This window comes from Schistosoma haematobium, chromosome 4, assembly GCF_000699445.3.
Source record: "Schistosoma haematobium chromosome 4, whole genome shotgun sequence".
Lineage (NCBI taxonomy): Eukaryota > Metazoa > Platyhelminthes > Trematoda > Strigeidida > Schistosomatidae > Schistosoma > Schistosoma haematobium.
Genome location: NC_067199.1, coordinates 41,188,259 through 41,210,193, shown reverse-complemented (window position 1 = coordinate 41,210,193; position 21,935 = coordinate 41,188,259). Strand labels below are relative to the sequence as shown.

General features: G+C 34.4%; 1 protein-coding gene across 1 annotated transcript in view; it reads right to left on the bottom strand.

Annotated features, from left to right (window-relative positions):
• The window catches only part of MS3_00008091 (uncharacterized protein), a 37,280-nt gene extending 19,735 nt beyond the window's left edge, over positions 1-17,545 (bottom strand). Inside the window, exons 1-12 of the mRNA XM_051216436.1 lie at positions 17,267-17,545; positions 17,158-17,232; positions 17,047-17,123; positions 16,936-17,016; positions 16,755-16,900; positions 16,571-16,710; positions 16,455-16,531; positions 14,646-14,832; positions 12,376-12,486; positions 11,033-11,221; positions 2,415-3,009; positions 681-1,170 (exon numbers count right to left, since the gene is read on the bottom strand). Of these exons, the coding sequence (XP_051067026.1) occupies positions 681-1,170; positions 2,415-3,009; positions 11,033-11,221; positions 12,376-12,486; positions 14,646-14,832; positions 16,455-16,531; positions 16,571-16,710; positions 16,755-16,900; positions 16,936-17,016; positions 17,047-17,123; positions 17,158-17,232; positions 17,267-17,458 (2,360 nt within the window). The 5' untranslated portion in view covers positions 17,459-17,545. The remainder of the gene's footprint in view (positions 1-680; positions 1,171-2,414; positions 3,010-11,032; positions 11,222-12,375; positions 12,487-14,645; positions 14,833-16,454; positions 16,532-16,570; positions 16,711-16,754; positions 16,901-16,935; positions 17,017-17,046; positions 17,124-17,157; positions 17,233-17,266) is intronic.
• Positions 17,546-21,935: the final 4,390 nt, after the last annotated feature.

Sequence of the window (21,935 nt, the reverse complement as noted above, 5' to 3'; positions counted from 1 at the left end):
CGCTTATCTTTAGTCGTAAAGTCTTTCTATCAGTTCTCGGGTGCCAAAATTGTCTCCATACACTTCGTGAACTTAGAAGGTGCAAAACACATACCGAACCTACGGACACTAATTGCCAACTGAATGAGTGCAGATTGCATGTCTTTGGTATCATCACCCAGTAAGACAATATCATCCGCATACTGAAGGTCGAGAAGTCATTCCCCATACAGCAAATCCATACCACCACTAAATTCCAATTTTAATAGTGATGTTTACGAACTTTTAAGAAGTTATCATAAATAACTAAAAATATTGATCATATGAAGACTTCATGTACTCAGATTTGAGACACAATTAATTTGAAAGTTGGTAATACTACATGGTATTCTAAAACAAAGTATGTGTACAAGAGGAGTTTCAACCTCCACTAAGAAATCGTTCAGTAAAACTTTAATTTTCAGATTTCAATAATTTTTTCTGCACAAGTTCTATCTAGATCCAAATATAATTCAGGTAAAATAAAATCATGGATGTATGTCAGTTAAAATACTCTGCATGATAAAATGAAATAACTGTTAATCACGTTACGATAAACAATGTTTATCAGTGTTTTTTTATAATAGATATCCACTATTTGAATGGAAATGTTAGGCAATTCCAAAAACAACTTTTACTTTGAATAGAAAGGTTATTCTCACCTTGTATCGACTGAATCATCAGTCTTATGCAATGAATTAATTGATGTTAAAGTTTGTTGTTTGTTTAATGAATTCTGTGGTAATTTTTTATATGCATTAAACCATAAATCTGGTAGTTGATTAGAATAAATATGAAAGAAATCTTCCGAGTTAGTACAGATTCCTTCAGCTTTCATAGATATATTCGCTAAATAACATGTCCTGAATACTCGATCATTGAATATAGTATCCAGTGATGTTGCTGTTAACTGTGTGATCACACTATCATCATTGTGAGAAGAAAGAGGAGAAGGACACGAAGAAGAATATGAAAATTCCCAACCAATTGGATAAACCATAATTAAACGATCATTGGATGAATCATTTTCAGCACTGAACAGTTCTGCTGCTGATAAACTAGAAACTAATTTGACTAGTTCGGCTAAATAATTAGCTGCTTGGTTAGCTAACTGTTTGCATGTAGTAAAATTTTGTAGGGCACAGGATTTAACTAAAACAAACAAACAAATATGAAGAAGACGGAAAAAAGGATATAAAATGCACTATAAGACATTCTGATGATGTTTGTCAACCACCTTGAAATGGTTTCTAATCCCCCTAACTTAATAATTTATTCCAGTAATATACACTAAGATAGCTGTTGAATGGGTTATAACTGAACTATAAAGGCATACTGAAGAAATTAGTATGGTAAAAACCGATAAAGATTGGATTCAAAGGCGACGTTATTCTGTCAACTATATTGAGGTATGCGATAGTGGTGAGTTGTTTCTTAAAGATAATGAGTATATTCGGGGACGTTGAATTTTTATAATCAAGATGAAGATTTTGAAATAGTCCAATTTACTGCTAGGTTTGAAGTTATCACGAGTCCACTTAATACGCGAACGATAACAAAGACCAATAAGCTAGATATTCTGATGCGTCCCAGCTCCGCTATCTAGAGAAAGAAGTCCAAGCTTGGGATGGGGAGGTATATTCTGCAAACAGCTAGAAACGAGCGATAACAAGAAACATAAAACCGTCCTTAGGGAGTGTTACGAAATAGCATACTAAAAGACACAACGGACCAATAGCATTTAAGATATTTCCCAAATGGGAAATACGACATGAAGGTGACAAGAGCGCTTTTGGTGCGAAAACAAAAAAGTTCAAATTTTCTAAAATAAAATTACAAAATTGAGTCCTTTTCTGGGGATCTAACGTCCCCAACACTTAACATATAAATTTTTCTCGGTATCAGTGAAAAGAATTTTAAAAATGCAGCTGGAACTATTAAATCGAAAATAAATGGTTAAGAAAATTCTCGCATTTGACTAGTGGTATACAGATATATTCTTATCATACGTACGAATCCTCATAGATCGAAAAAACTAACATTGATAAGTTTTCCGCCTTCACAATTAATAAAATTGAAATAAACATTTTATGGTGTAAGAAAGTTAGAAAAAAGTGTTGGTTGTGTGTATACCTGCCGCATTATTTTGGTGTATTTTTCTCACGACTGTCGAATGACACTAAAAAAGAATTATTTGCAATCCGTGTGTTGAAGTGGAAGTTTTCAAAATCATCGTTGAAAAGTCGTGTCTATAAAGGAGCGAACTGCTTCGTTGTATACCCACTAGATTCTAACTTAATGACCCAGGACATGAAGGTTTCTGATCAATTTTAAAAATACTCAATAGTTTAGACATCCTATTGTTAACTAGTAGTATATAATTAAATATCACTTACATAGATTATTTACTTTTTGATCTGTTACTTTTCTTTGGGGTTTTACGGGTGCCTGTTGTTGCTCTTCAGTATTATACTGAACATCCAATTTAGACCGATAAATCAATGATGAATTCGCATCGGTATAAACACTTGAAGAGCCTTGTTTATTGCAATTGATGTCACTAGTGTTATTGCTTAATGAGGCTTCGGAACCAGAAGGACTAGGATGATAATGATGTTTTTGCCCATTATTACCGTTACAATGGTGCGAAGAAGAAAAAGTATCTTCGATAGACACAGCTCGTGTTACTAATGTGGGTGGATCAGATGAGGAATTTTGATCAATGCTATTGTTTGTTATTGATGAATTCCTCTTTGAATTTTCAAAATGTGTTGAAGTGGACATTGTAGTGAATGACTTCGTTATACACGTTTGCGCAAGATGTAAATTTTGTTTCAAATCAGATATTTCTCGTTGAGCTAACTGAATATTACGAGATAATTCATTGATTTGTTTGTACAATGCAGATTCACGATCAGCAGCAGCTATTTCGAATTCTCGGTTTTTTATACGTAGTGATTCAGCAACACGAAGAAGTTCAGTTTCTTTGAGCTAAAGATTTTAAAAGAATGTAGGTCAGATGAACTGTCAATGCTAAAAATAAGTAACGGGTTTCTATTGAAACAAGTCAAATATGAGGCTTTTCTATTTGTCTACATTATGTTCGACATCAATCTAAATTCGTTACACAACTATGGTTACTCACAATAAAATAGATTCATATGCCTTATGTGCATTAACTTTCTAGCTCCCGAATATTATCCATTCGATTTTATCATCAAACCGCATGGTCAAAATACTTGTTCACATGATGAACTTCTAGACAGACTTTGACCAATGATCAACGTTAAATCAAATGTTATTCGGTTGGAGGCATTCAGAATCTTTAATACGAACGTCAAGACAGTCCTACTGTACGGAGCTGAAACTTCGAGAACTACTGCAACCATCAGCAAAAAAGTACAAGTATTTACAAACAATTGTTCAAGCAAGATACATCCGTTGGTCGGATAACATCAGCAACTACGTACTGTGGGAGAGAATAAAGTAGCTTTGAACTGAAGAGGAAATTAAGAAAAGATGCTGCAAGTGGATATGAAATACACTGAGGAAACTGTATCATGAAGCAAGCGCTAACTTGGAATCCTGAAGGGTAACCGGAAAGATGAAGACAAAGAACACACTGGGTCGGGAATCGGAAGCATACATCAAAAGGATGAATAGCAACCAGAAAGAACTGGAAAAGATTGCCCAGGAAAGAGATCGATGAAGAATACTGACGAGAGGGCTCTTCCACGAGGGCTAACAACCGTAAGTAAGTAATTAGATGGAGTCTACAGGAAACCGTGACCCTCAGTTTCGCAAGATCTGTTGCCTTAGAAGACCGATGACTCTCCATGATAAGAGTGAAACAATATCAGACAGGATCACAATCTCAAAATGAAAAATTCAACAACAGAAAGTTATTAGCATTTAAGATTTCGGATTTTACTGAATTAAAATAAACTAATGAAAACATTTGCTGCAGCCGAACTGAATGGAATTTTCTACGATAGCCCGATTGTGAAAACCACCAATCAAGACGGTCTGCCTGAATTCGCCACATTCATGTATATTTATCAATTCAACTGCTCTTGGGGAAAGAATTATATAAGGCGTACAATTCGGCAAGTCTGTTATCACATAGCGGAACACCATCCATCTTGGTTGAGCGAAGGACAGGTAAGATTGATCAAGTGCTCTTTTCTCGCTCACTTAGTGGACATGGAAAACTGAGTTGACTTGAATACATGTTTTGAGGTTATGAAAAATATCCCATCAAATTTACTGTATGGTTTACAGATTCGTCTTCTGCATATTCACAAACCTAACCTTTGAATCCAAAAGAAGATTTTACAACCATTCCTCTTAAATTGACCATCTACATAGGAGTGAGTTTTACCCCCTTTGTTTAGAAAATGTTCAAACAATTTTCTAATTTCTTTCGCTTTTGTATGTTTACATAGTCTTAACAACCGTCTCTTTATTCTTACATAATTAATACAATACTGATTTTTCATCAAAATATTTTATTAATTCCTTTGTATATTATGCAATGTAGCAACTGTTTAATTTTTCGAACAATCACATTAGTTTTTCTCCAAAAACTGAGTATCATTATATGATCAGTACACAATGCAACCACTCGGTGGTTGTACATTATATATATATAATCAATAAGAATCGACATTGCTTTTTGATTGGAAAATTGGGAAAATAAATTATGTACAGGTGATTTTTATTCAGTACCTGGGATTTTTCATACCAATGACAGAGATTTATTTTTATTACTGGATAACGAAAACCATCTTTTTTTCATACACTAAATGATGGGTAGATTCCACAACATTTGGTCAAACACATGAAAAGTGTTAAAGTTACGCAGACCGGAATCGTAAATCAGAGCTGCATGAACGAGTCGAATCAGGAACTGTTTCACCAATATTATACATATTTTATTCTAACGATTCCTTTGGAAAAGTGAGAGCAGTGTGACCCGTTTCTAGAGCAAAGTTTCTCACAGAATATGATTTAAATGTATAAAAAACCATGAACATACAGCAGTGGAAAGAGTGCTTGGGTCAACAACAACAAAACAGCATTTTTCCTGCTATTTTACTCAAAAACATGTAGAATTGATAACTAAATATGATTTTTCACTGTTAGATGAAAAGAAATCCAGAGAGCATGGTTATCATATACGTATTACTAGAGCTCTAGAGATGAGGAGTAATGTATACATATTTAATCCATCTTTTTTCGTAATAATTAGCACAGAGGTTTAGGTATAAATATATATATATATATCTACGAACATGATTAACACTAAATGTCAGTGAAATGATAGACTAGTGGAATGCTTTGGTATAGCCTACTAACTGTTTCTTTCAAATTATTCGTACTCATGTTAACAATTCCTGTCGGAGTAGGGGGTAGTTGAACATACTTAATACATTTCTATGATACTTTAATCAGTGAAGATTCACAGTCTTATCAATCAATTGTTCACCTTTACCAGAACACCGTCCCCCTAACCTCACCATTGTTTACTTGGTCAATCTACTAAACGCGAACAATGTTTCCGAGACATCTATGATGAAATATTTGGAGCTAAAGTATGTCTTCTTTTATAGACCACATTTTACACCTACAGAATAAAACAGACGAAATTTATGCGCACTGTATTTCCCCTTCGTTCGTCGATGGACATCTCCCTATATGCGACAAATGATGCAAGTTAACAAAAGTTAGGCTAGCTACTGAATGTGTGCTGAGACTTCATTAAATGTCAATCCAAAACGACTGGTGATACTTCCAGGGTAAATGAAGTTTCGATGCGCTTCATTAATTCATTCCTTATGATCAGTTTCGCCCTGTGAATCCTACACTATCCGACTGAAAAAAGGTTCATCGACTATCTACGTTTAACCATCATTGGGATAAAAGAAAAGCTAGCACCCAGAAGGAACATTATGTAAGGCAGGTGTCTGTCACCATGTGTTGATAATGGTGATAAAGATTAAAAGGCGCTACCATCTTGGGAGATTTTGATAACTTGAACTTTTTTACATGTTGTACTGTTTATTTTCGTTAACTCTGAATCCAAGTTGAATGATAATAGGTTTCCTATCCAATGTAGCACGTTTAAGCGATTTTTTTACTTTTCCCATATTTCTCAACAAATTTCTCCGGATACTCGTTGTTCCGCAGTCATTTTTTATAGTTAATTAAACTTGCCTCTAGTCTATTGGTAGTACATATTTCAGTCCTGTGAAATGGAATTATGATAAGTGCCTATTTGCAAATAACTGGAAAAAAACTATTAAAATTCTGATAAACACAATTCCATCTATCTTTTCCGTAAACTGAATGTTGAATCGTACCACCATCCTCCCTGAGTTGTATGACGATATTGAGGAAGTGAAACTTATCATCCTTTTCATGTTCCATAGTAAACTGAATGTTTTTATGGGCGCCGTTGAAAGGTTTAGCAGGTGGTTTGCTGGTTGTTGATCCTTACATGCAGCAAGTATCGTCAAAATACCTCGCATAATACACCAATTTTGTCATTCATCCCTTCAATCTTGATCTTTTCGAGATTAGCCATGAATATATCTGCCAGGGCAGGAACTAAGTGGGCTTCTCATTGTTAAACCATAAGTTTAATGGTATATGATGTTATTTAGCTGAAACTGAACATCTTTGGTATATACAATTAGCAGTCGTTTGAGTTCTGATACTGGTAGAGGTAGGGGGTCAGAATGCTTTCAAATTGTGTCTGTTTCAAAACACGGTATTTGTTAAACAGGAATGTTAAGTCAAAATAAACCACTGACTTACCGCCAACATTCATGTGATTGAAACTCAGCAAAGTAGAAAGTTTTTTAGCGTACAAGTAGCTAAGCAGTTATGAAGGGAATCTAACTTTTCTGCTGGCCAGCGTGCAACTTTGTGGTTATATGAATTAATCGTTGACAAAATAAGCCTGAGTGGGACATCATGTTTGTGAATCTTTGGTAGGCCATAACATATGCGGTAGATTGGAAGTCAGATTCTATGAACACTAATCCATTACTTGTAACCTACGTGTCCTAGATGGCCTTTTTCTCATTTAGACTTTGCCCTGGAATTTCATTAATATCATCTACACTAAACAACACTGTAAACCTATCAGAAAACATATATTCACATCCAATTCTCTATAATCTTCGTACATTTATTAAATTAAACAACGCTTTGTTTATCGTGAATAGTGATTTTAAAAAAATAAGATAAATTATTTAAAAACATGTGAAAATATTGTCCTTAATTAAGTCATATCATATATCATATATTCTACCATATCGAAACACACATTAATGGGTAGATAAATATCTCTCTCCATGTATTTAATATACAATATTCATCAGTATCGATAAGGTTATTTGTGATCGTTAATCGAAATTACGAACGATTCACAAAGATTATTTTAATTTAGTTTCCAACTTTAGTCGATTAGCAATATTAGATCATCATCCAAATCTTATCGGTGATATTTAATTCCTTTGCAACAAGATAGCAATCAATTAATCGCGATTTATCATGAAAATTCTTCAAGAATTCATTTTGAAACCAGTCATTAACGAGGGAATAAATATTGTTTGCTTAGGTAATGGGTTTAATTCTGTAAACTTACAATACTGAAAGGATCTAAATTACAAACTGATAACTGTTCAGTTTTCACTTGTTGCCAATGATTTGATTTACATGATATTAATTTATGCGGTAAAACTCACGAACTGATCGTTAGGGGGCGTGTAGTATACAGTTCTGTGTCACACCTACGTCGCTGATTCTAGCTTTTGGACACAGCAACTAATTTATTCCTTCTGAGTCGGTGTCCACACCTATTTTGAACTTGTCAGTTATACCCTTATAAGCTTGACTATTTCTATATGAGCGTATGTGTGCGTATCATACACTCTATTCATTACATGTCTTTAACCTATTTTCCTGCCTGATTATAAACAGTGGGTCACGCTTTATCAAACCGAGTTGGCACGCTTGTCTTCATTGCTTCATTTCTGTTATTATCCGTCTGTGGTAACGGGTGTATGAAATAAATGCATCCAAAATAAAATCTCGTATTTGACTTATTTCGTTATTCACTAACGAGAATTAAGTCGATAAATTTACACAGGGGAAGTTGGGATATTTGTTTCGTTATTGCCATCATACGATCATCATCGTCCGATGATTTTGTAGTCAGATCTCTGACCATGATAAGTAAAACAAATTGACTTTTTTATTGTTGATGAGAATCGTATAAACAAATCAGTACCGTGAAGGCGTGTACAAAGATTGAATAGATATTTCATGATCGGTTTTCTATTTTTATTAATAACTTAATACTAATTATCTGTTGTTAACATTGAGATTTAAGATAAACGTTTTTCCAATCAAGTCTGAATTTCGTTATATCTATCTAATTGAGTAGCTGTATTGTCCCAATAGAACTTAAATTCAGAACCTATCAAAATTATAACCTATCAACTACAAAAGAGAATAATTAGAACCAACGAAATTAAAGCTAATTAACAAAAAAACCCAGTGGTATGGCACACAGAAAAATAATCATTAGAACTAATCAATGTACATGAGATACTTAATGAAAGTATAGAGATTATGTTACTTTGCCGAAATAAAAAACTATACTATGAGGACATTAAATCAGAGACAACAACTGTATGATGGACAAAGCCAAATATTTACAATTATGGCTTAACAATTGTAATTGGCATATGAAGGCTAATACAAGTATGTGCACACAATCAATCACTAATAAATGTAAATTTTGCCTTGAAGCTTAAAACCTGTCCATGAAAACACTACCGATATGGTTCACACAATTATAGGTGTATAATATTATGTTAAATTATACGGGAAGAAACAAATTATAAATTGTTCTTGTACGTATTTACACCCAAAATGAGACTCCATAAATCTTGTTTTTAGAGTTACAAATTAAGTACATTAATCATTGTATTCAATTAAGAATCAGTGAAGTAGTTTGTCTTCACACAGTACTAAGATATTATCTACACTAATATATCATCAAGTCAATTTTAGGCAATTACATTATTTTGGTTAACTTATAACATATATGTATATAGTGGCATTCAAGTGTCATGAAATTTTACAATTGCTTAATCCAAACGATATCACTTAACAAAAGAAGAAATGTTTACATTATCTTAATAATCACAACAAGTTTTGCATCTATTGTGTTAAAGAAGCAGATTTATGTGAAGACTTCAATAAAGTCAGCTTTTACAGGTATTCAGATTAAGAAACCTGTTATGTAAGTTATTAATGTAAAAATTCTAATTCCCTAGACAGTAAGATAATGTTAAGGTTTAGTTGTTCATGACAATCAGCTAAACAGAAAACAGTGATATTTTATTTGTACCTGAAGAATATTAAACTTTATGTACACTTAACAACTGAAAATTAGAGTTTGCTACTTTTCTAGATGAATCTATGTTTTTAACTTGGTTACAGTAGAAGAATATCCACTTTGTCATTCTATCCTGTCAGAAACAAGACCGCGGAGAAGACATCTTTAATAAAATATAGTTTGAGCTCAGCCATAATATAACTCCAACTGAAGCCCCTCTGGGGCTACTGCCAGTCCTAGGCCCGAATAAAGGAGGAGGGTTTGGCATGGGGTTAGCGAACCCATCTCGTAGAAAACTAATTCGCTATAAAACGCTAACCGGAAAAAAATTATTCAAACCATTTAAACCCTGCCCTGGGAGTCAGAATGTCTTCATTTAGAAGAGTTATGACGCCTCATGATGAAAGCCAAGTTCCTTCGGAATTCACGAGGCTGATGACCCTTCTGACAACCAGAGCAACTATTTAGGTACATGGAGTGCTCGTACGGTCATAAGATAGCATTCCAATAGATATCAAATGAAGCAACAATTTTTTCGGTTAGTAATAGACAATATGAAACTTGGCGAAAGTACTAATTAGCTCAAGTTAATTTCAATTCAATTAAATGAGGACAGGAAATTAGCCAAACGAAAACCAAATGAGTTTAAATGATAATATTAATGTCGGTGAAAGTACGTCATAATTTGGAATATTAGCTAAATATAAGTGAGTGAAATCATGGAATGAATTATAAAACAAAATTAAAACTTAAAACCTGGAGGAAGATAAGGAATAGGTATTTTTGCATGTTTTTGGCTGGTTTAAACCCATAATACCTAAACTGTGCACCAAAGGATCACAGAGAAATCAGCCAGGATGACCGCATCTCTTAACAAGATTAAAGTTTGACAGTTAGTGAGTTTATGGACTGTAACACGATCCCTACCAACTTTTCTCTGACCTACTTCATATTACCTAGCATAGCAGCAGGCAGATCCCCTTTATTGATGAGCATCAACTAGTACAAAGCGAAATACAAGGCTTGTGATACTTTCTTTCAAGCACCTTAACACAGATTGAGCATATGTGGTGAATATGTAGTGTTTTTTATGATACACTTGTCATACCACTTATTGTATCAAGTTTGTGGAATTAACTTTAAAAATACGCAAAAGTCAAACACGATGCTCAAATACAACAATGGATCTGTTGGGAAGAGACAGAATATTCCTCAAAAAAAGTCCACAGCGGCCCTGAAAACGTTAGGAAAATCCTTGTCCAATCAGCACTGAATAGAAGTTTCTTAGAATCATCTAGAAAGTAAAGAGTCACGTGTCACACTTCGGAATGGATGATTGCCTGTTCTGCTACTATGTTTAGTAGCGTTCCAGAACCTTGTAGTAAAACGTTCTTTCCATATTTTGCTCCTTTTCTCCTGTGTTCAAGTTGTCGTATAGATTTGGCCTGGGGTTATTAGAAGAGCTTAGGAAACCGATTCAAGCGTTCAGTCAGATTTATCGGGATCGAGGTAAATATGTGACGTTTTAAACGGACATTTTAATTGATCACATAAAACAAGACCAATAACTTAGGAAGAATAAACGAGAAACAATCATACCTTAAAATTCTCTTCAGATATTCTAGCTATAGCCATTTCTGATTCCAATCGCTTTTCCAAACGTTCTTGTTCCAGAATAGCTGCCTCCTTAGCTTCAGCATCTTCCAGTAGTAATGAACAATCTACACGATTATCTAAATAGGCTTCAATTTGAACTTTTAATCGTGACCCAGAACGATCACGAATTTGCTATAAAAAAAGGTGAATAAATTACGAAAAATGACCAAAATGTTATAGATTTAATAACATTGAGGTAAAGTATTATATAATACTTTATATGAAATTAATTACATTGTTCATTACTTGCATTCAGAATACAATTCTTTTATATTATAATAATAATAATAATAATAATAATAATAATAATAATAATAATAATAATAATAATAATAATAATAATAATAATATAATTATTATTATTATTATTATTATTATTATTATTATTATTATTATTATTATTATTATTATTATTATTATTATTATTATTATTATTATTATTATTATTATTATTATTATTATTATTATTATTATTATTATTATTATTATTATTATTATTATTATTATTATTATTATTATTATTATTATTATTATTATTATTATTATTATTATTATTATTATTATTATTATTATTATTATTATTATTATTATTATTATTATTATTATTATTATTATTATTATTATTATTATTATTATTATTATTATTATTATTATTATTATTATTATTATTATTATTATTATTATTATTATTATTATTATTATTATTATTATTATTATTATTATTATTATTATTATTATTATTATTATTATTATTATTATTATTATTATTATTATTATTATTATTATTATTATTATTATTATTATTATTATTATTATTATTATTATTATTATTATTATTATTATTATTATTATTATTATTATTATTATTATTATTATTATTATTAGACACAAACACCATCAATACTGTAAGTTGAGGGATGCCAATCAACTATATTTGTGGGAATATTGGATTTATTAACCTTTATGAGAGGACACTGTAGTATAAATAGTAGATCTATTAATTCATCACTTATAGAAATTAAGCCCCATGAATATTACTATAGTCACTATTACCAAAGGTTGAGTGAATATTATTAGGGTCTTTGAAATATTCACTAGAAGAGGGACTTAACATAGTATGAATTTGTTGTAAGTCACGCAAGTGACTGATTATTAACTTTTAATAATGTATGTGAGAACGGTTTTTTAAATGTTATAGAACCAAGTCTTAAAACTAAGTTAAAATCTTCTTTATTATGGGAAATGTAATGGAGAGAATTTATTTGTTGAGTAAACATATAACTTACTTTTAACAAATCATCAAATCCAAGTAAGTGGAGTTCATATTGTAAATATACTCGTAAATTTATATTCTCTGGTGAATGAACAATAATATTGAGAAATTGCACGCATGTTACCTTCAAAAATTGAATATTTAAAATATAAGCTCATGAATTCATACTTCCAAAGTATTAAAGTTTTAACAGTCAACATGAGAAAGCCAATGAAACATTCAAAAGCTACATACTGTCCTGGGAAAAAATTCCAAATAAACCATAAGCCCGTATGAACTATTCAGGGCCCCCAAATGCCCTGGTACGATCGAGGGCAAAGAGAGTCTGCTTTCCCTCTCGAAATACTCTTACATGGCCACGCGTATTTAACCATTAACAAGAAAGTCTTACTCACTGCCTTTTCGCGGCACTGGTGTTGTTTACGAAATTGAGAAAGAAAAGCGAATGTCCGGTGGTTTCATCGGGTCGGTCGATATGGAGGATCCACCCATGGGAGTCGGAAAACCCTAATTCCAAATCAATGGTGCACATGGGCTCCAGGATTTTAAAGGAGCAAACGGCGTATGAACCTATTGTTGGCCACTGGTTACCACGTGACCGCATCTGCTGACGTTGTCCCACTGCCTTGTGGATCAGACTTTCAGGTCGAATGGCTCCGGATGTGGTCCCCTAAGAAAACCATCTGCTTTGGTTTGGGCGCCCGAGTAGTACCACAGCCCTTATTCTAAACAATGATAACTCCTACGGGCCTCATTGTTATTATGTGGCGCATATGTAATTGGTGCCATTTTGTACTAATGTTTGTGCTCAAATAAATAAATAAAAATAAATCCAGTTAATAAGTCGTAACGAAAGTTTTTAACCGGTCCTCATATCTCACAGTTTCGAATAAATGCGTTAAGATGATAATTTGTTTAAGAAATGGACATGATAGGGAACCCTCATTTATGGTCAACAAGATGTTATATTTTTAAAGCACAAAAGCCACTCCTTTTAACCAACAGTTTCAAGAGCTTAATTAGAAGATATTTTTCTAAAGTATAGATATAAGATAAAGCCAGTAGTATTCAGTAGTTATTATATGAACATAAGGCAGACGTTTTCAATAAATAATCATCAACTAGATATTTTTATTAACAGTAAGTATTAGTGTTCTCTCTGAATTGTGATCTAAGTGTTCATCACTCTACATATTAATATAATGCACTGCGCCAGTAAATCAAAGTAACTACATGTTATTCACCAGTTATTGGTGATTATCAGTATTGTATCCAAAGATTAAATGAATGGTAACTTCGGGAATTATTTATGGATTATTATATGTATATTCTTATCATATAACTATCAAATAACCAGGTTATATATACATTCATATTCCGTTTATCACAAGCTTTCATTTGACCCATAAAGTAACATGAAACGACTTACTATTCTTAATTTATTCCCGAGCTATTAGTTACAGTCTCCTATATTCACAGCCACATTTGGCTTGATCTTGTATAACTTATTTTTCACTTTATGATGTGATGCTGTCTGGTCTGGTTGTATATAGACTACGTATGTCTGAAATATATTATCCACACAGTGGAGGAGGATATTGTGTCCCGGACTCAACGGGCAATGGTAGGCGAGAAGCTACTATGTTGATGACTAATAAAGATTCAGAATTGACTCAAGACCGATAGTACTGGTTGGCGTGTCATTGGTTTAGCACAAAGACAATGTCACAGAAGTCTAACTGATAATTTTGTCACGCGATACTTGATAGGGCCATAAATTACTAGAATCAAAGCTTTAAATCCATAGAAACACCTTGGATCATTTTACTGATTAGTGCCGATTATCAACTGTAGTCAGTCGCATCATCGATGAATCTATAATATTCCAATAGGAACTAGTTGGTTCTGTTCTGAGGAAATTTCTAGCTTTTACAAGTATACCAAACTTATTCTAATATGACTAATTAGTTCAAATAATGAAATTAGTTAATGTGAATGTAAAACTTAATGTGTCCCAACTAAATAAATCTTCCGACTATGTGGTGACACAGAATACACGTGTTTGCCTAAGAATGTCAACCCAACCGCCTCCTGTAGTTGAAGAGGATTCGGAATGTTGACTTGAAGATTTGAGTCTTGAAGCTACTGAACTACACCTACCCAGACATGCATTCAACATTTATAGATGCTTCTTGAGGAGTAAATCTTATCCAGCTGTTTTTGTGACAATACATTAACAATTAATTACTCAAAGATCATGAGAAATAAAATAGGAAAACTCACTGCAAAATCTAGATTGTAGCTTTCTTCATCAAGCGACTCGTGGTATCTGAATGCCGCTAAAAGAAGCTCAAATCTCAATCCTTCACCCATCACAACGCGCAACCTATCGAAGGATTGCAAGACTTTCACGTGACCACCTTCAATCAGACACAATGCAGTAAGCATATCTAGTGCTAGCGTTTTTGTTCTACAGAAAAATATTTCCAAGAATAAAGTTACAGCTGGTTCCAATTTATTGAGTTCATTAGAATTTAGGCGAACGCGTATAAATGACTCGATAAGAGGTTACTAATTCATTTACTTTATCACGTAGTAAATTAACTATCAGAAATGAATTTTAGGGAGATTCGAGTATTGGTCCTAGGATGATAGACTAATTACAGCAATCTAGATGAATAATCTCGAAACGACAAACTATCAATTAAAATGCGTTTGATTAAAAATCTACGATCAATATTTAGCATTTTGCTGATTCACCAGAAACAGTATTCTGGATAGCGTGTAAATGGAAAATGCATACAACACATAAAAATCTTGTGATTCCCAGAATACATAAACATCATAATCTACCAAAATACTGTTTCCTTGATACTCTGAATACAATGAACTACACCTTCAACTTTTAAAATACTTTAGAACCCATGTCTACGCTAACTTATATGGAATAAATTGTGCTCGAAATCTCGCATCCATTAAGCGAAAAATGGACTATTAAGATGATAACAATCTTGATTTTAATGAATGAGACCCAGTTACGATTTGCGATCACATACCTTTATTAGCGCCAGAGAAATTTTTATTTAACACAGCATAGCAGTGTAGGAAGCAATATGACATGTTTTAAAGACCTCATTTACAGCACACCTACTAGATGTGAGAATCACTAAGCACCAAACAAAGTTAGGAGTAGTGTTAATAAGAAGTAAAACAATCGATGAAATCATACGTCAATATTGTCCGTAGAGATCCCGACATGTGTTATTTACGCTAAGTCATCCCCTAAGACAAGCAGCGCTTGTCAGAGTACAAAGCAGAAAACCAGGATAAGTAATAATTCTTACAGTCACCAACTATCACCACAAGCTGTGTAACTAATTTGTAGGCTGTTAAATAAAAGGCTGGAAACCATAAGAAGTAAGGCTTAAAGTCGACACCAATAATGGAAGTGTGCACAACTTGGCTGTAAGGTTTAATAGTAGTGTATATTACGATACAAATTCTAAACGGATTTTTCTCCGCGCAATTCCACTTTTTACTTAGTGAGTAGAAAAAAGCATCGGAGGATTCACATGATGTTTTAAGTTATGCTAGTCGGCTTCAACAACACAATCGAGGTACTATAACTTGATCATAAAACGATAACATCCATCTGGAGCTAATGTGAGGCGTAATAGGGATCACACTTTTCTTAGTCCATAGTCAGAGCGAATGCAGTTCCATTATTCTGTCATCGTAATGATCAAATCATGAAAAGGAACTTCACGTAAAAATGAATGATCCAAAATACACTACTACACTGACAACAATAACGTTCAACCAGAACCTAGAATATCTGAGCTAACATATGCATGACTGCACTAAGTTTGCCTCGGCTATTTTGAGCCAGAAAAGTGTACATACTCAACCTATGAGGGGAAACAGACACCAAATCGCACTGGATACAGCTTCCTGAAATATTAGTACTGTTAAAGAGAGTGGGCCGAATTTTATTTTATACTTTGACCTACGTCACTAACGCGATATAACGTTACATTGGGGCGAAAATATGTAAAACTAAGTTACAAGTCGACATTTAATTGTGGTACTTACGAATAATTAGGATGCAGAAGACAAAATGTTACTAGATTAATGACAAGTGCATGCTCCATAGCTCTTCTACACCCTCTCTAAAAAGACTAATAATAATGAGTAGCAGAAGAACCAACCTGATTATTCAATATGGCCTTAAGTGAACGGAGAGACAGATGTAAGCAATCCTCGAGAAAGTCTAAGAACGATGCAGTGAGTAGAGAACCTTTTGGTGAACAGCTACTGTGAATAATGGATTTGGGTAAAAATGCATTGTCTAAATCACCACATGAATTGTGAAAACGAGTAAATTCTTATTACTTGGTGAAAACTGGGTTGACTTTATGCTACTATTACGGATGAAGTTAGGAACTTCTGCATAGCAAGATATTTCGTAACGATCCCGGTAAGTTTCGTCTGAGGATTTACTCCCACAAAATATTCGTGGGCCGAATGTCGTGTCCTGTCTGAAGGAAATAACCCATCATACCGGACGACTAACCCTGGTAGAAAATGCATACATTGTAACATTAGATCGGCTAGTGCCTCAAGGCCCTCGAGATCTAAAAAGTCATAAACCCATCTAGAATTCGAATATATTGAACTAAATTACTCAACATTGTTGGTACGAAGAGAAATCTCTACTGACGATAGTAGAGAACGAAATGCTGAACCGTCGACTTTCTTTTTCTACAAAAGTTAGTTGGGGAAGCACTGAACGAACCCAAATGAATTCAATCCGACTAGCTTTTAAAAGCGCAACATAGTGAAAAGCAGAACACCTAGGGTTTTTTAATTCCTGGGAAAAAATATGCAAATAACTTCTTCAGTACATAGTTTGACAGTAGCTCTGCCTTCTTTTCTTCATCTAACAATTCAATTTGTTTTATATGTTCGGCTGACAAATCAAGTGAGTTCATGAAGGATTTCCAACGACTTTCAAAATCTTTCATGCCTACGAAACTCGTCATTCCACTCCCAACATTTGAAAGCTGATGTTTCTGTAAGGCATGAGCATTCCCCATAGTAAAAGACGCTAGCTGGAAACCATTATCCCCAACTAATGAGGGACCTCTTAAAGAAACCAACGACCTTCAGCAATTTCGAAGCCTATACAAGCATCCAATATCCAATATTTTCGTCATGAGCTCAAAATGGTTTCAAATGGTTCTGGATGGAATAGAAAAATATTTTGATTAACAGGCTTCCGTATCTAGTAGCAGTGGATCGCCAAGGTCTCCAGGTAAGAACCTCGGTATATTTAACGATCAAAGAGGATGAAAGTTCTTCCGTCGAACTGGTCGAAAATGAGCTTGTTAAGTCTGATTTCATTGTACTTGCTACTTGTTGCTTCATTACGGTTCCAGATATTTGGCGATTCCCGACCATTGGTGGTCCAGCCACTTGGTTAACAGTTTGTAGAGACTTGTTGGTTTGTATATCATGCAGTCTAAGTGTGTTTATGTCAGTGCAACAGGATTTCTGAAATCCTCTGTAATCACATTATCAGATAGAAAGTTGGTTGGTTGCAATCAGCAAATTAATAAATTTAAAATTATAGACGACTGCTTCAATAAACAAATAAATAAGTTAACTAATTGAAAATGCAGACTGTGAAAAGCCGGATATTAAAATAAAAAAGGACACGATCGTAATAAGCATGACAGAAAATAGTTACTACCTACGATGATTACAACAGGCGTTTTATCAGATGCACCAGACATAGGTGGTTGAAGAGGGTGATGGCAACCCATGAGTAAGATTATGTTTGTCAAGTCTATCTACTGAGGAGGCTTTGGCCACTTCAGATGGAAGGATACTCTTAAAACATATAACACTTAATCCGAAAAAAGTGAGAACGCTCATGAGTCTACGCCCTTAGATGTGTAATTTTACGGGAGTTATTTCTCAGAGCCTGGTGGTGATGTTCTGGTAAGAATTTTGTGCTACGGTGACTTGATGCGCTTAGTATGCTTTCTGTTATTAACAGGTCACCTCTTGTTCTCCGATGACTCGGAGATAATAATCTCAAGTGTCCGGATCTATCTTCGTAAGATTTGTTTCTCAGTTTCATCACTCGCATATTTCGCGTCCCTGTGCTCTGTCCAAGGGGCTTGTGTCGATTTTGAAGAGAGACAGTGCAGCAAAGTCGCATGTTTCGAGGTGTCGTGGGTGCATTTTAACGTGTTAGAAACCGTTCCAGAGTAGTGGTGGCAATCCATCCTCGTATAAAGTGGAGAGTTGCGTTTGCCTTGACTGTATCCATAATGTGGTTTGATCTGGCGTTCAAGCTGTCCACAGTTGACGCTTCTAGATCGTGCTCCGAGGAGATTATTGGGAGGGAATTTTCACAAAGGACGTAGGTTGTTTGTGTCTCATAGGATGGGAACGCCCATGTTATGACATATTGGTAGGTTAAGTTTTAACTAACTGTCTACTGACCACCCCTCTAATGTTGTGAGAAATTTTTGAAGCTCAAGTGAATACTTTTCTTTCCATATGAACCTGTAGGTCTTATCATCGTTATAGAATATTGCTTCTGACTGTGATTGTGAATCTTTCCACGTACATACTTTTGCAGCATATACTTCTGGATCGCTACTGCTGTGAATTCCATTGAGTTCTTTATTTACTTTTTGTTTTCTGACGTTTTTACTCAATTTTTATCATTCTAATGGATTTCATTTATGTTGATCCACTTAAAATATTTGTTTTTGCGGCCACTACAGTGATTCGTTTCTTCTTTCGAGTTGGTTGCCTGAATTTTTATTGACTCTGTGGATTTTTTAAAATTATAAATCTAAGTATACTTCCAGATTTGGAAACGTCCAGTGTTGCTACAAGTAACTCTTGATACCTTTGTTATTAATAATTTTACTGAGCATAAACTGCATTTAGGACAATCAATTTGTGAACTATCCAGAAAGGATAGAATGATGTTTTTTCATTGATATCGGTAATTAATTTGTTTCCTTTATTAACTTATTTAATAATAATAACATATTTCTGCATGTGCAGGTACACACCGTTTTTACAGGCATGATCTATAAATTACAACATTTGTTGGTTCGCAAAATGCTTCCCAACTTATTAAGTTTATAGTTGTTATAAAGTGAAATCGTAGAGCGCTTGCTGTAAACTATGACCTTGAGAGGACGCGTACGTCAAGTTTGCTCCAAACGTCAGAAGTTTCATAGCTGTGCTCTCAGAGCAAGATTCTGAAGGAGAAAAAAAAGAAACAGAGGAGCAGCAAGGCACTTGGATATGAACGCCAAAGGTTGCTTAACATTGTGTAGTAGAACGGACAGAGGTATAATAAATTAGAATAAATTCATATTATGTCTTGTTAGAGTGAAGTGAAGTCAGAGGCTCCATAGTAGAGAATGTACTAATGAAGAACAATGAGTTGTGATGTTTAACAAGTTGGAGTAAGCTCACATGAAGGAAGGGAAGTCAAGGTTGGTACAAGGGAAGCGGTTTATTAGAAGGGTGTGTATATAGAGGGTGAAGTGTTAAGAATACTAGTGAGTATATCTTTTCTTTTCTTTTTTCTTTTCTTTTTTTGTCCATCCGATGTCAGCCACGCAATCCTAGTGTACAAGTCCGAGTTAGTATATTATAGGTTGTCTTAGTAGAATAGCTAATCCAGTATAATATTGGAAACATGAGTCTGAGTGGTGAGCGTAGGAAGACAATCTATATCTCAGATTGACTGTCTTACTCTCAATTATAAAGAGCCTGATACATACAAGATGTTCTGTCCCCACAAACACGGGTGGATTGAAGTTATCGCCCTCACCATCAATGCTTGCTGGTCAGTAACTCCACCCTCCCTCCTTTTGTGATGTTAGGCTCATTTAGGCTTATTTTTGTATATACGTCATACCTCACACAATCCTCTGTTTAACAACATGTTGGAAAGCACTATTTCTATAAGTACCATTTTACAAGCTTATCAGGCAGTTACAAGCTATGGACTGTGGGTAAAGCATCGATGCAGTGCCTCTGTTGACTATAGTATAAAGTATAGTTTGCCAATCAGAGTATAAGCGTTAAGAAGGGTATATTGTAGGATAGTTGTTTATTTAGCAGGCGGAAAAAGTATAGAAGTATATGAGTTGTGGATAAGGGGACGAGTGGAGAAATAGTATTAATTGCTAGTCAACATAGTGTACAGGAGAGTAAAAAGTTAATACAGGATAAACAGGAAGGAACTCACAGTAACTTGGTGCTGATGTTATTTTCTGTTGTCTTAACCAGTTGATTGGTAACAGGTTCCATAGATGCAAGACCACTGGTTGTAAGCAGCCGATTGTGCGGCCCTCTTGACTTTTTAGGGTGGTAGTGAGTGTCCCTTATCGACCGAGTTTAGTTTAACAGTATTGATAGGTCCAGTGAGTTACCTGTCTACTTCAAGTGAAGAAATAGGGTGGAAAAAGTAATTAATACAACTGCAAAGTAGGAAAAATAAGACAAACTGAACTTGAAGTCCATTTTGGTCTAGACATGGAGAGAGCCTATGATGTCTGAGTGGGGCGCAGATGTGTTCCTACGTGCAAGATCAGTGCGATTGAGGGCTTGATCAAGCAGTTTCACAAACGTATGTAGTTCACCTGCCATGCGAGTCTCGGAGGGAAGACTGTTCCATCTTATTGCATACTTGGTGAGGAAGAAGTTTTCCCGAGTTTTTGATCTGTATTTCTCAACTTTGACCGTAGATACTTTGTTTCGAAGTCCGTATTCATGTGAATCTCGGGCAAGAATTATCTGACATGTTGAGTAAGTAAGATTTTTGAGTAGTTTGAAGTAGAGAATCAAATTAGACCTAAGCCTTCTCTCCCAAAGGGGTGCTATTCCTAAGATTTGGCATCGAGAACTGTAGTCAATGACCGAGTCAGTCTTAAGTACTTTGTGGGTGAAGCCTCGTTGTATTCCTTCCACCTTTAGTATATCAGATAGACGTAGGTTGGAAAATAAGAACGAGCAGTATTCAACGATAGGTCTTACACAAACTTTGTAAAGAAGGATTTTAGATTCATTTTGATAGAAATTACGGAGAACGAAGCCAAGCAATTTCCGCATTTTGGATGCTTTGGCTGAGATGTGTTCAGAGATATTAAGACTGTGTGAGTAATGTACCCCTAGGTCAGTTACTGATGCCAGTCTGGGCAGTGTGTGATTGCTAAGTGTTTCATTTTAAGAGACGTGTCTCCTATACATAACCAGCCGCATTTCTCTATGTTGAGCTCTAACCTCCAGCGTTTGCACCAGTCATCTACCATGGTGAGTTCATGTTGAACTGTTTGCATAGTACTACGTAAATCGCAAATATCAGTTTTATAGATGACTTTTAAGTCATCGACATAGAGGTAGGTCTTACCTGTGCTAAAACACTTGCATATAATGTTGATGTAGATTATAAAGAGCAATGGACCCAAAACACTACCTTGCACAACACCACTGGTTATTGGTCGAGGTGTAGATGTAATAGAGTTAATCTTG